Source organism: Gobio gobio, assembly GCF_949357685.1.
Source record: "Gobio gobio genome assembly, chromosome: 8".
NCBI classification, from domain to species: Eukaryota; Metazoa; Chordata; class Actinopteri; order Cypriniformes; family Gobionidae; genus Gobio; species Gobio gobio.
Window position 1 is genome coordinate 48,863,819 of NC_137114.1, and position 14,440 is coordinate 48,878,258.

At 39.2% G+C, this 14,440-nt stretch overlaps 1 protein-coding gene across 1 annotated transcript; it reads left to right on the forward strand.

Moving 5' to 3' along the window:
- Window positions 1-176: 176 nt before the first annotated feature.
- On the forward strand, window positions 177-14,332 carry LOC307129924 (uncharacterized protein). The gene is made up of 3 exons (XM_079822721.1): window positions 177-323; window positions 1,057-1,277; window positions 11,711-14,332. Exons 2-3 carry the CDS (start codon window positions 1,193-1,195, stop codon window positions 13,132-13,134), a joined length of 1,509 nt encoding a protein of 502 aa, XP_079678847.1. The 5' UTR covers window positions 177-323; window positions 1,057-1,192; the 3' UTR covers window positions 13,135-14,332.
- Window positions 14,333-14,440: the final 108 nt, after the last annotated feature.

A 14,440-nucleotide genomic window follows, 5' to 3' on the forward strand; every position in this document is an offset into this window, starting at 1 on the left:
GAGTTTAATTATGTATGGGTAACTTTTTATATTTTTTATTTTTAATTTTTTTTAATTGATGACATTTAATTAAACAACATCAGGTGACAAGACTTTCGATTACACATGTTTGATGATAGTGTATTTTCGTAACAGCGAAGATGTGGTTTATATGCGGCCCCTTTAAGAAGCGCGACACTGCGCACTGAGGATGCGCAGAAGAGAGAAACGCGAAAGACGAGACGAGAGCTGGAAAAACCATAGAGTGGCTGAAACTTTCACCAGTTGAAGCTGAAAGTGCTGAATAAACACATAAGGATTTTGCAGTGTGGAGAAAACGAAAAGTAAGTAATGTTAGTAGAGAAGTGTGTGTGTAAGCATTTTGGCGTCTTTGTTTTCCTAGCGACGGAGTGTACGAGTTGTAAACACGCGCTGTGTTGTGCTCAAGTTAGCTCTTTAAACTCTTCAAATATATGGCTGAATAGGAAAGAAGTTATCAGTGGTTCTGTCCAGGCACTAATGATGAATATACAGCGAAAACCATTGTCATTTGCTTAGTGTGGACAAGTTGCTGCTAAAGGGAAAAAGACCCAGAGTCACATTCATCAATTCCTGTTAAGTTACCCCAAACATGAATGGGTATCCTTTGCCACATTGAAAGTGGCAACTCTAATGCTATATGACTATGAACAGAGAATATTTTAACGTACACCTTTTTCAGACCTGTAAAATGTTCAGACTTTTGTTTTTTATTTCATATTTAGCAACTTTTTGTGGAAAATGTATTGTGAATGAAGGGCAAATGTGAAATAGTTTTACCATGTATTTCACGTCTGCAGGTAAGAGATGTTCACAGATGACAGTTTAATATAAACCAGCTCCAGAGTTTATGTGTTTAAGGACCAATGTAGGCAGAGAGTTTTCCACAGACTCTGTTGACACCAATAAAATGTGCTTAATGTGCCACTTTACAGAAGATCTCAGACATCTGCATTATGAATGAGGTGAAAACAGGGGAAACGAGTATCAAAATAAGTTTTGAGCATAAATTCAGCAACTTCTTTTTGTATTTGGCAGATATGATGTCCCTCCCATAACAATTCACAGATAAATACTGGGAATATTCACATCATTCTACAAGAGAAGGACAAACTCCAGGTGTAGCAATCTGTGTGAAATCTGACAGATTCTGAAATCTGTGTGACTGTTAAAGATGGAGTTTATTAAAGAGGAGATTGAAGACATGAGTTATTCAGAACCATCCAGAATAAAACATGAAGATACTGAGGAACAAACAGGTTGGTGTCCTTTCTTGATTCTTTATTAGCTACATTTACATGGACACTTTTTGTTCCAATAGGAATTAATTCATTCCAATGGATGAATCCGAACGTATTGTTTACATGAACACTAAATAAACTGAACGGGTCAATGTGCGCGTTTATACATCACAAGCTTCAAATTGGAAATTATTTGACATGCGCACACCGCACAAATATACAGTGTTTCCCCGCTGTTTTTTCACACTATTCTCATGAATTGCTGCTTTAATTTGTTTTAAAGAGCAGACTTAATATTTATCTATTTCGGGTCCTAATTAGGAGACGACGAGCACATGAAGCTTTGTGCCGCTTAAATGATTCAAGCTGTTCAAACGCCTCTTCCCACGGCCAAAACAAGCCGTCTGTGAATGAAAGTCTGAAACAAGCACTGGTGGGATGTTGTCTTGCTCCACTTCACATACGATGAGTGACACGACAGTCATTTATGACACTTCATTCAACAACAACAACAGCATGTTCCTCACGTCATACGTCATTACACCATTTCTATGTGCACATGCGCAGTACATTCTGTTTTCAATCTGATTAAGAGTTTACATGTCCTCTCGATCGGATTAGAAAAGGTTTAAACCACCCCTTACAATCTGAATGAAATCTTCCCAATTCATTCCAAATGACGTGGTTGCATGTGACTTTTTTTATTCCGACTGTACTAGTAGTCCAATTGCAACTGGATTATTAGGGTCCTTGTAAACGCAGCTACTGTTGACTGCTTTAGTAGCTGTGAAATAATAAGCAGTATATGGATGGTGAATAATACAGGAATGCATATTATGATGGAGGGGAGGGGGGGGGATCAAAGTTAATTTAATCAGAAAATTACTGTTGTTTTGCATTAATAAGTGCAGTGACTAATACTATAATGTTTTTTTTTTATATGCAGATAAAAAAAAATTTATATGCAGATAAAAATAACTTTTATTAACAACAGTGATGTGCAAAACTTTTTTTTTAGGGTAAAGTGAAATATTCTACTCTTATTAAATGTACCAGTTCTTGTATAGTATCATACTGAACTGACCTGACAGTTTCAGTGATTATAAAAGGAGCGCTGTTTACTTGAATTCAGTGTTGGGGTAACAATTTAGGACCCAGGACCAATAGTGAAAAATGAAGACCAAGAGTCAGGAGTGCAATTAATTAAAGAGAAATTTACGTAAAGGTCCCATGGCATGGCATTTTTCTATTATTTTATAGTGTTTCCTGAGGTGTACTTATATTGTTAGTATGATTTTTACATCATAAAATGTCATAATTTAGAAATAAAAGGCATTTTTTCTATACTGCTGTTTGCCCTGTGGCTGACTGCCCTGCTTCAAGAGGCGTGTCTGCTGTGAGACTTCAGGAAAAACGCCCACTGTTGTGATTGGCTGACATCTTTGCATTTTAAATGAGCGGAGGGGGCGTGGTTTAACGAGGCACGAGCAGGCACGAGTCTGCCAGAGACAGGTGGACCTGTGTTCACTTCACATCAGTTCTCTCAGCATGTCTCAGTTCAGGGTGAACTGTTGTAGTTACTAGCATATACTTCAGGTTATTAGTTTATTTCTAGTCAGAGGGGCTGTCACTCATGTCAGAAAGTTAGTAAATTATGGATCAGCGCTGACTCGAGACGCGAACCGTTTAGAACGATTCAGTCCGATTTGGTGAACTGGTTCGGTTCACTAAAAAGAACCGATTCAAAAGAATGATTCGTTCGCGAACCGGACATCACGGAGACGGAGCGATTGCTAACAAAGTTATTTATAGTAACTACTGAGTTATGAGAGCGTTGTCTGTCAGCGCGAGTTTATTGTGTTTGTATCTGAGAGTTCTGAATAAACACGAGTCCCAGTCACACCGAGTCCGTCTTCATCATTATTCTACCAACTTTGTAACACATGCAATGTACCATTACAGCGAGATGAACGAGTTAGTAAGTTTGATTAAAGCATTATTTCTAGATATGTTCCAATCATATGAATAGCGTCAGTGATGCGCATTGAGTAACTTACACAGCGCAAACAAAGACACAACAGCAGTAATCGAATGTAATCCAGTTTATTGTGGGGAAAGCTGGCTAGCCTAGCCGGATACCCTCACGCTTATCCCCCTTCTGCTTAATCTCACGCCGCGTTTGGTGCCTCCGCTGTGGGCCAGATGCAGTACTGGGGGTCGGGGATGTTGAAGGCCGAGCTTCGGCGTGCGTGAGGTTTATCTCTAAAGATGTTACTGCTGATGTTAAACAGAAAAGACTGTATGCACATTTTAGAACAGATAGACGCGACGAGGACGTACAAAACACTGACTCACAAGATAGAAAACACGAAAACAACACCGTTCTGTCGGGAGAGAGAGAAGCCGCTGCGTGTCCACAAATAATAAATAAAAAGCTACACATAAGAAATCAATGATCACAGATCAGAAGGAACTGAAGAAAGACTTCTGTTTTCATTTGTACATCCAAACACTGAGAAACTGCCAGCGTTCACTCGTTCACAAGTAACGTTAATGATCTCGAGTGTTTGCATGGGCGTGCCAGATTCTCTGGGCGGAGGAAAGGGAGGAAACCGTTCCTGCTTGGACGTCAAACCAGGAGGCTTCAGGATTGGCTCGTCTGGCCTGTCATTTTCTCAAAGGCAGAGAAAGACAGCCAGAACTCGGTTTTACACCGATCAACATTTCTATCCACTTGGGGACAATATTCAGGCTAGGGGAACTCATATTAATGTGGAAATACCTCATAAAATGAAAATTTCATGCCATGGGACCTTTAAAGGGTTAGTTCACCCCAAAATGAAAATTCTGTCATTAATTACTCACCCTCATGTCGTTCGAGACCCGTAAGACCTCTGTTCATATTCGGAACACAAATGAAGATATGTTTGTTGAAAGCTGGTGGCTGAGAAAGGTTTCAGATAGGCCTCCATTGGCATTCTGTACACTTATACTCCCAAGACCGATAAAAGGCACTTAAAATGTCGTTACAAAGTCCATCTCACCACAGTGACTCTACAATAATCTTACGATGCGACGACAATAGTTTTTGTGCGCAAAAAAATCAAAATAACACCTTTATCCAGCTTGTTATTGCCTTCCGCGTGTGCCTCCACGACGCATGCGCGAGAATATGACGCAGATCCGGCGTTCGGACAGATGACCCAGAAGCGATTTGTTTACAATCAGAGGAAGACGCGTGTGTCTAAGCTGTTGGATTCTACATTGATTGTGCTTTAGGTCTCGGCGTAGTGCTCAAAATGGGACTAAAGTGCGCATTTCATGGATTCCCGAACCCCGGCGCTACGTCATATTCTCGCGCATGCGTCGTGGAGGCACACGCGGAAGGCAATAACAAGCTGGATAAAGGTGTTGTTTTGATTTTTTTTTTGCGCACAAAAACTATTGTCGTCGCATCGTAAGATTATTGTAGAGTCACTGTGGTGAGATGGACTTTGTAACGACATTTTAAGTGCCTTTTATCGGTCTTGGGAGTATAAGTGTACTGAATGCCAATGGAGGCCTATCTGAAGCCTTTCTCAGCCATCAGCTTTCAACAAAAATATCTTCATTTGTGTTCCGAATATGAACGGAGGTCTTACGGGTGTCGAACGACATAAGGGTGAGTAATTAATGACAGAATTTTCATTTTTGGGTGAACTAACCCTTTAAGAATACACATCACACTTCTCTCCAGTATGACACATCCGACACAAGCCGACACATCACACATCCCTAGGTCAGACCCTCAGTCACCACTCAGAGACCAAATACAAACTTAAGAAAACATAAAGGAAGAAACAATCATTGGTCCTATCGATTGAGCAAAATCATAACTGGAAAGAATCATTAAAAATCATTATAATAATATAGAAAGATAAATATTGATTAAGGCTTTGATTATAGATTTAATTAGGATGTATACAATTATATTGAAGCGGCAGTGGATTTCAGAATCCAACCTTTCATCAGTCACCATTTGAAGAAAAGTTTTTTTTTTTTCCTTCCTACTTGTTTCCATATATTAGGGAGTGGAAATATGGGCTGCACGATTAATCACAATTTATCCGCACTTAAAACAATTGTGATCCGTTGTGGAGCAACTCAAATGAGTAGTGCTGTTTCGTTTCACTTTCTAAATGTAGTCTCACCGGCAGAGAAAATGGTTGCATACCCTGAAAATGACAGAAAGTTGAGGTTATTCGCTTACTTACCCTTAAACGTACTGTATGTCACAACCTAAATGTAAATAAATTAACCTCTATAATCAAAGAAAAAAATAATAATTTCCTCTTTCTTCCCCTTTCCCTCCTTACTCTAGCCTGTGATACACTGAACAATGTACACAGACTTAGTATTTCAGGCACTTTTGTGTTTCTTCGACTCCTCATGACCAGTGTTGGGCAAGTTACTGAAAATTAGTAATTAGTTACTAATTCCTTCTTTTAAAAGTAATTTAATTACTTTACCAATTACTGAATATCAAAACTAATTAGTTACTACGGAAAGTAGCTTTTAAGTTACTTTTTTGTCTGCTTTTTAAATGGGTGGTAAAACACATTCTTTCGAAGGATTGATTTTGTTTGTGGGGTGTAAAAACGGTCTGATGGTTTTCGGGTTCTATGAAGCCGGTCCCTCAAAAATACGCAATGGGCTCAGATTGGTTAGCTGGCCCAGTGTGTTGTGATTCGCTAACCGCCTAGTGCACATTTTTCGGGAAATGTCACGCCCCTTACCTTTACCGGTAGTCTGTGCTTTGGTCCGTATTAGAAACAATGCTGTCAATAAAACCATACCAATTTGAGCCCGAATCAGACCCAGACAATTTTAGTGAAGATGATCGAGCAGAACCTGTTCAGTCCTCAAGAGTAAAGACTGCGGATCTATAGTGATCGCTACTGAATGGCACCGTTACTTTTGTATTTTGAGAACGATTATAGCCAAATATCTGTCGCAAGAACTATTAACCCAAAACGAACACTAAACACTGGCTTTACTATCGTAGCCAAATCAAACACAGAACCATGTTTAGCATGCATTTAGATAAACATTACATAAAAGCTCTAATCAAAGAATAATTTACACTAATTCCAAGTTCGCTGTTGAGATTTTTAAAAAGTTTGTAACGTTAGGTGTTTGCCAAATAACGTTAAGTATGAATGAGCATTTAACAAACTGGTTTGCAGAGCCAAACAGCATTGTCATTTGTTTACTATCTTGCTACAACATACAATTAACAATACAACTATTACAGGAAAACACATCGAAAAATAAACCATACTTACATACATACTTACAGGTTGTGGCCCATTAAACAGCTTCTGTTTTTAAATCCAAGCCGTTGTGCGAATCCTTCATTGAACTCGCGAAGATTGTGGAAGCTTTCGTCCGTGAAATGTGCAGCGGGAGCCGCGCGCGCCCGCTGGCAGTGTTTGTCTCGCGCAGCTGAACCGCGGCTCGTGTATTGCAAATACAGACGAATATTGTCCATTATGTCACATTTTCCGGTCTTCTCCTCCGACCCCTGTCTGTCTCGTGCTTTGATTTATGAAGGGCAGCATATATCTGCTGCAAACGTGACCTGTTCCCCTCTTGCTCATACACACATGCATATAACATGTTGTATGTTAAACGCACTGCAACGCACCACCGTCCCGAGGAAGGCTGAACAAATTAGACCTGCAATCCGGATGAAATTAACAGCGTTTCGTTGGCATTGCGGCAACAACACTCCAGCCTACTAACTATACCACAACAAAGCTTCCCCACGGCGAAACAAAATGGCCTCGCCCCCCTTATTTAATATTCTCGGAGGAGGGGTTTAAGTAAATATTGGGGCTGGTGATGTCACCAACCCTGGAGGAATGTCTGTAGTCCCTACCGGCCGTTTGCTGTAGTCCTTAGAAATTGATTTATTTAAAAGCAAATATCTTCCTTTGCTTTGAACTTTGAACGTTGTTACTTTGCAGATGTTGTTTATGCTCAAACAGCAACATTACACACTAGCTAAAGTTAGAAAAGTGAAATCGTGTTTTACCACCCCTTTAAATGTAAATATGAATAATACTGACCAGTCAAACACAATAAACGTAATTTTTAGACCTATTTATTGTAATCAACAGGGCAAAAGGCCTTCAAATCAAGCAGCAGTATAGTGTTTAGTGTCCAGCAGCAGCAGCGAGCGTTCCCTCGGCGCAGCTGGGAGATTATACTGGAAGAGTTATGGCCTTTTTACACGTGCTCACTTCATTAGTTTTCTCTGACCAGATATCTATCCGATTGTGAAAAGACCAGAAGTAAATGCCTTCTGAGATTTTTTTTGAGAAGGATTTAAATCTGATCACTCAAACAACAAATTCAGAAGGTGCAACACGCGTCGCCGCAAATGAGTAAAGCAAGCCAACACACAAACTGCCGCAAGTGAAACTGAAAGTAAGTCTTATATACTCAAAAACCCAATCATCTTCATTAAAACTAATGAGACTAAATGATCTTAGAAGTGCTTAGTTCGCTCTCTCATATTGTGGTCTTTGATCTTTTAACTGATAAATAAAATGCAGCTCATATCTTTTGCTTTCGTTGACGTGAACTCCGTTAAATGTGCATATAGCAAGGGAATTGAAGATCGGATAATATTCGTTTTGTGGAGAAGTGTATGGTAAGACAACCTGGGCTGCTTTTCCCAAAAGCATTGCAAGCCTAAGTAGAGCGTAAAAACGATCGCACGAATCATCTTACACTTACGGGTCGTTTCCCAAAACCATCGTAACTTAAGTAGTACTTGAAAATCTTTGTAGAACTACGAGTTCTCTGGAGTAATCATAACTCCCTAAGTGCATCGTAAGGAGACAGAGCTACGAGGTCACCTGCAGGACAACCGGCGAATTGCACCTAAACTTTACTCCTGTCCAATGTGACTTTAATATTGTTTTTATCTATATTTCTTTATTAACGTTTCCCTTTTTTTTGTTTGATTAAATTCATTTTGAATAATTCAATAAAGAAATAATAATTAATAAATAAATAAAATAAAATAAAAACTACATGACTGAACACAATAAATTAAGGAATAAAAAATTGCACTGCTGTATATGGACATTCATAGGGGTTGTATGCTTATTTTCAGTACTACAGATAGCTATTTAAATTTGAAACACTTAAGAATACTTCGACTGTAGTATTTCATGGAGCTTTAGACTTTGAGTGGTTCAATAAACACAAGGACATCAAACCATTGAATCTAAATGATTTGAGTTTGTTTGTTTCCCTAGGATTTGCAAAAGACATTGCACAATGGGATAAGTCCTAACTACATAACGGAATAGAATATTTCATGTTGCACAAGAGATTATTAAAACATATAAGTAGTCATGATTAACCAACATTAAACAATATTATCTGAATCACATGGCAAGATAATTGGCACCAAAATCGAGGTCCTTGCAAACCTCATCTCCTCCAGTGCCAGTCTCCTCTCTTCTAATGCCAGCTTGGCTTTCTTGAGGTCTGTGAGCTGCTGCTGAAAGTTGATGTCCCTCTCATTGGCATCTTTAAGATATTTTCTGATGTATTTTAGAACATCTAGTTTCTCCCTCTCCAGCTGCACTAAGTCCTGACTACAACCGCAGACATTCTGAAAGCTAATTCTCAAAGGTGTTGTTGTCTGACAATTGAAGATGGAGGTCATAGGCTGTTGGGAGGACTGGGAGAAGGTAGGTGTCTGCCAATGAGAGTTGAACCTGATTGCTCCTGTGAGCATGGATCTGGCTCAGGTTCAGGCATTCCTATTCCTCCATGGAGGTCAATACCACCACAAATCCCATCTGAGGCCAAGTATTGACAGTGCCTTTTCTTCTTCCAGTGTAAGAAGGGGGAGTCATTTGGCCCACCATTCATGTTTTATTATATGCTAACCTCTGTGGTACGCTTGAGGCTTGCAAAGTCCTGCCACTTTTTCCTGGCCTCCTTCCCTGATTTTAATGTCCCTGCTTCTAGTTAGTTTTACAGCAATATCCTCCCAGATTTTTTTTGTTTTTGTTTATTTGTATGACTGCCATTTAACCTACTGAAAATCTTAGGACCCCATTGAAAACGAGATGATTCATCTCGATGGGTTTATCCTAAATAATAAAATGTTTGTTTAGCTCCACCTGTAAAATAACATTAGTTTCCTCTTTTAAAAATTTGTTTCTTTGTTTTTTAATGATTTAATTTGTTTTTTCAATGATTGTTTCTTAGCCATTTTTTTCGTCTCCACCTATGTCTAAACTGTGCTTGCATAGATTTTTGACCTTGTAGCAAATGATAATTTGGCTAAACATTTTGAAATACAAGCGTGTGCTACAACTGCGAGACATTCTAAGGTGACTTTTCAGCACTTGACAAACGGACAGCGACTCTTAAGTAGCACTTAAAGCACAGCTGCATGCGATCGTGTTAAGTGCGTGTTTGTGAAAAGCATGTGAAAGCAACACGAACATTCATAATATCGCTCGTAGAAAATTCTCTTAAGTGCGAAGATCAATCGTTATCTGGAAACGCAGCCCAGCATGTTTTTATTTTAATTTTTTTAGATTGTGTAGCCCGTTTCGTTTGCGAGCGCCTATGCCTAACCTCAACTTATAAAATTTACTGTGGTTGTGGTTGGGATAGTTGTTTAAACTAACATTGTGATGCTTGAAGTGTTTGATATTTATGGATTTTATTTGGCAAGCAGGGGCGCGGGAAGTGGGGGTGCTTTTAAGTGGCCCATTAAAAAGTATTATTTATATTTTGATATGTTGAATTATGTTTTTAAAACATACATGAGGTCATATTGTGACTGTTGCGGTGTTTGCATAGAAAGAACGAAATAAATATTTCCTCCAGAGAGGAGAGCGCCTTTTTTGGAGATTCCGTTAATTTCTGAAGCTCATTCCGCTCAGCACTGCCGCTCAACCCAGAATGCCCTTTGTGACATGCTGGATAAAATATAGGCCTATCTGAAATAAATAGTTGTAGTTGTTCATTTAAGCCTTTGTTCACGCGGCTTAATTTAAAAAAGATTCCGTTCATTTCTAAAGCTAATTCCGCTCAACACCACGCGCTCAACCCAGAACTCCCTTTGTGACATGCTGGATCAAATATAGGTCTATATGAAATAAATAGTTAGGGCTGCCCCTGACTAAAGTTTTTTTTTCTTTTTCTAGTAGTTGTTCATTTAAGCTGTTGTTCACGTGGCGCCGCCGCCTCCATGTCATTGTCTGTTATAGGCTATTTGCTTATTATTTTTTAAATCCGGGCAATTTGGTTGATAAAACATTAATTCATATTAAGATACAATTTATACAAAACGAAATTCACTTTAAAGAAAGGGTTTGCTTTCAACAAAACAAAATTTATTGAAGTGTTATTGAACTTATTGAAGACCCCCATGTCTTCTGACATATTAGGCCTATGCATCTTATGTGTCCTGTTAACTTTTCAACGTAAATTAAAAAAATAACATTATAATATTTAAACTGAAACTAAATACGTGTTTTAATGGCTACAAGTATAGTAGGCTACTGAGAAATATAATGTCGGAGCGGGATTTGAGCACATGTCATTTTACCGGTGAGCAGTTAATGAGTGAAGCTCCGCTTTGCTGACATGCTCTGGTAAGGTAGGCAGGTTTTTTGCGTTAATTTATTTCCTGTCGCTGTGCAGGCTCTTTTATTGTATATGACTGTGTAAACAGCTCAGTAAACCTTTTATTTAAACCCCCCCCCAAAAAAAACAGCACCCCCAACCTAAAACATCTTCCCGCGCCCCTGTAGGCAAGACAAGTCAAGTGTTCATTTGAGATGCTAAAGCATTTGGTTAACTCTGTGTCGGCCGCTGGCCGCTTGGTCGTCACATTGAAAAACAAAAACTTTAATTTAATAAACAAATGCTCCAAACATTTTTCTAAATTAACTTAATAAAAAAACGAAACGAAATATAACTACTTTGACATTAACAACAAAACTGAACTATTTTAATGGCATCAACAATGTGTAATAAGGAGGATAAAAAAAGAAAAAAAAAACACGGGCCAGTCTAGGGCCTAGATCTGAGCTTCTTGTCTGCTAGCGTTCATTTTTCACAAAAGCGAGTAACAAACTCATTTAAATTTCAGTAATTGTAATTGCGTTACTTGATTTAAAAAAAATCAAAGTAGTGGAATTACAGTACCGCGTTACTCCCAACAGTGCTCATGACGGATCGCTTCCTGTACTCCTCAGTTGTAAGTCGCCTTGGAAGTGTCTGCTAAATGCATAAACGTAAAAAAGTGACCTGCTTTCTGCAATACACCCCTGATCTTTTGTTGTCTTTGCGTTAGAAATGTTAACTTGAATTTTCATATTTATTCTCCTTGAACTGATTCAAACTACCTAATGTGTTTATTTTAGACCAGATGGAAGTGATGGAGCACAAACTGAACGAAGTGGAGGAGAAACATGACTTCAAAACTCGAGGAACAAAAGCCAAAAAGCTGCACACCTGCTCTCAGTGTGGAAAGAGTTTTCCTCAAGCATCAGGTCTCAGCAATCATCTGTGCGTTTTTGTGTTCGCAAAGCCATTTAACTGTGATCAGTGTGGTAAAGATTTTCAGTCGGCATCAAGTCTAAAAAAACACCTGAAAGTTCACTCAGATGAGAGACCTCATGTGTGTTCTCTCTGTGGAAAGAGTTTTTCACGACTGGACAATTTTAAACTGCACCAGAAAACACATGATGATGTGAGAGATCATGTGTGTTGTGACTGTGGGAAGAGCTTTACTAGAGCTGGACATCTGAAACAGCACCAAAGAATTCATACTGGAGAAAAACCTTACAAGTGCTCATATTGTGACAAGAGTTTCACTCTGTCTTCACACTTGAAATCACATGAGCGAGTTCATACGGGAGAGAAGCCGTACCACTGTACTCAGTGTGGGAAGAATTACAAAGATGCGACCAATTTAAAAATTCATCTGCGCATTCACTCTGGAGAAAAACCATTTAACTGTGATCAGTGTGGTGCAAAGTTCATTTCGCCATCACATCTAAAACAACACCTGCAAGTTCACTCAGATGAGAAGCCTCATGTGTGTTCTCTCTGTGGAAAGAGTTTTTCAAGGCTGAACAGTTTTAAACTGCACCAGAAAACACATGAAGAAGTGAGAGATCATGTGTGCTGTGACTGTGGGAAAAGCTTTACTAGAGATGTCCATCTGAAACAGCACCAAAGAATTCATACTGGAGAAAGACCCTATAACTGCTCATATTGTGACAAGAGTTTCACTCAGTCTGGAAACCTGAAATCACATGAGCGAGTTCATACTGGAGAGAAGCCGTACCACTGTACTCAGTGTGAAGAGAGTTTCAGAGATACAAAAGGTTTTAAAATTCATCTGTGCATTCACTCTGGAGAAAAGCCATTTAACTGTGATCAGTGTGGTGCAACATTCATTTCATCATCACATCTAAAACAACACCTGCAAGTTCATTCAGATGAGAAGCCTCATGTGTGTTCTCTCTGTGGAAAGAGTTTTTCAAGGCTGGATCATTTGAAACGGCACCAGAAAACACATGATGAAGTGAGAGATCATGTGTGCTGTGACTGTGGAAAGAGTTTTACATCAGCTCACCATCTGAAACAGCACCAAAGAATTCATACTGGAGAAAAACCTTACAAGTGCTCATATTGTGACAAGAGTTTCGCTCAGTCAGGAAACCTGAAATCACATGAGCGACTTCATACTGGAGAGAAGCCGTACCACTGTACTCATTGTGAGAAGAGTTTTAGACATTTATCAAGACTTAATGCTCATATTAAAAAATGTTGCAAGTGATCAACAAGATGTTCTGAGATGGCTGCCGGGTGCAGGTGTACTGGAAATGTAACGCAGAGTAGATCTGTTAAACTCATACCCATGGCTGACATGCCCATTACATTTTCGGCCATGGATACCACATTATTTATTCTACCTGCTGGCAAAACAATCATCATCAAGGAAAAGAAAGTCATCAGCATGTCAAGAGAAGCAAATGGTGTGGTCCAAAGGTTCTACAACTGATTCTTCTCCTGCTCAGCGGTGACATACAAATGAATCCAGGACCACCAACAAAAACCAACTTATAACCAAACCAGGATGTGCACATGCTTGAAACATCAGAGCTTTGTACAGTGCATCCGGAAAGTATTCACAGTGCTTCACTTTTTCCACATTTTGTTATGTTACAGCCTTATTCCAAAACTGATAAGGACTCCCAGACCATGAGAAACAAAATTCTCTGGTCTGATGAAACAAAGACTGAAGTCTTTGGCCTGAATGGCAAGTGTCATGTCTGGAGGAAACCAGGCACCGCTCATCACCTGGCCAATACCATCCCTACAGTGAAGCATGGAGGTGGCAGCATCATGCTGTGGGGATGTTTTTCAGCGGCAGGAACTGAGAGACTAGTCAGGATCGAGGGAAAGATGAATGCAGCAATCTACAGAGACATCCTTGATGAAAACCTGCTCCAGAGCGCTCTGGACCTCAGACTGAGGCGAAGGTTCATCTTCCAACAAGACAACAACCCTAAGCACACAGCCAAGATAAAGAGTGGCTAAGGGACAACTCTGTGAATGTCCTTGAGTGGCCCAGCCAGAGCCCAGGCTTGAACCCAATTGAAAATCTCTGGAGAGATCTGAAAATGGATTCAAGACTTAAATCAAAAAATATTTTAGGGGGGCACCTGAATATCCAAAGTATTATATCAAAGAGGGATCAAGTTGAGCATCTGCTTATGAACTCAAACCTGGACTTTTTAGCATTAAGTGAAACTTGGTGGTCCACCAATACACCAACATGCAAGATTGATGTCCCTGGTTATATTTGTTACAGAAAGGATAGACCATCACGAAGAGGAGGGGGAGTTATGATTTATATTAAGGATGCTTTTGAATGTGCTGAAGTGAAATTAGATATTGCTGGATTAGAATGTTTGGCATTAAATGTCCCCAAAAATAAATTTCAATGTTGTGATTTTGTGTAATACACCCTTACACAAGTCTTCTTTTTATTATGATTTAGAGAAATTGTTGAAATTTTGTAATTGTCATACTGAAACAATTTTATTTGGAAATTTTAACATAAATTGGGCTGACAAACA

What these genes read in the sequence shown, in the direction of transcription:
- LOC307129924 (XM_079822721.1), top strand. Translation starts at nt 1,193, where the DNA reads ATGGAGTTTATTAAAGAGGAGATTGAAGACATGAGTTATTCAGAACCA. An exon ending in AGATACTGAGGAACAAACAG is followed by an intron (nt 1,278 to 11,710) that starts GTTGGTGTCCTT and finishes TGTTTATTTTAG; the next exon opens with ACCAGATGGAAGTGATGGAG.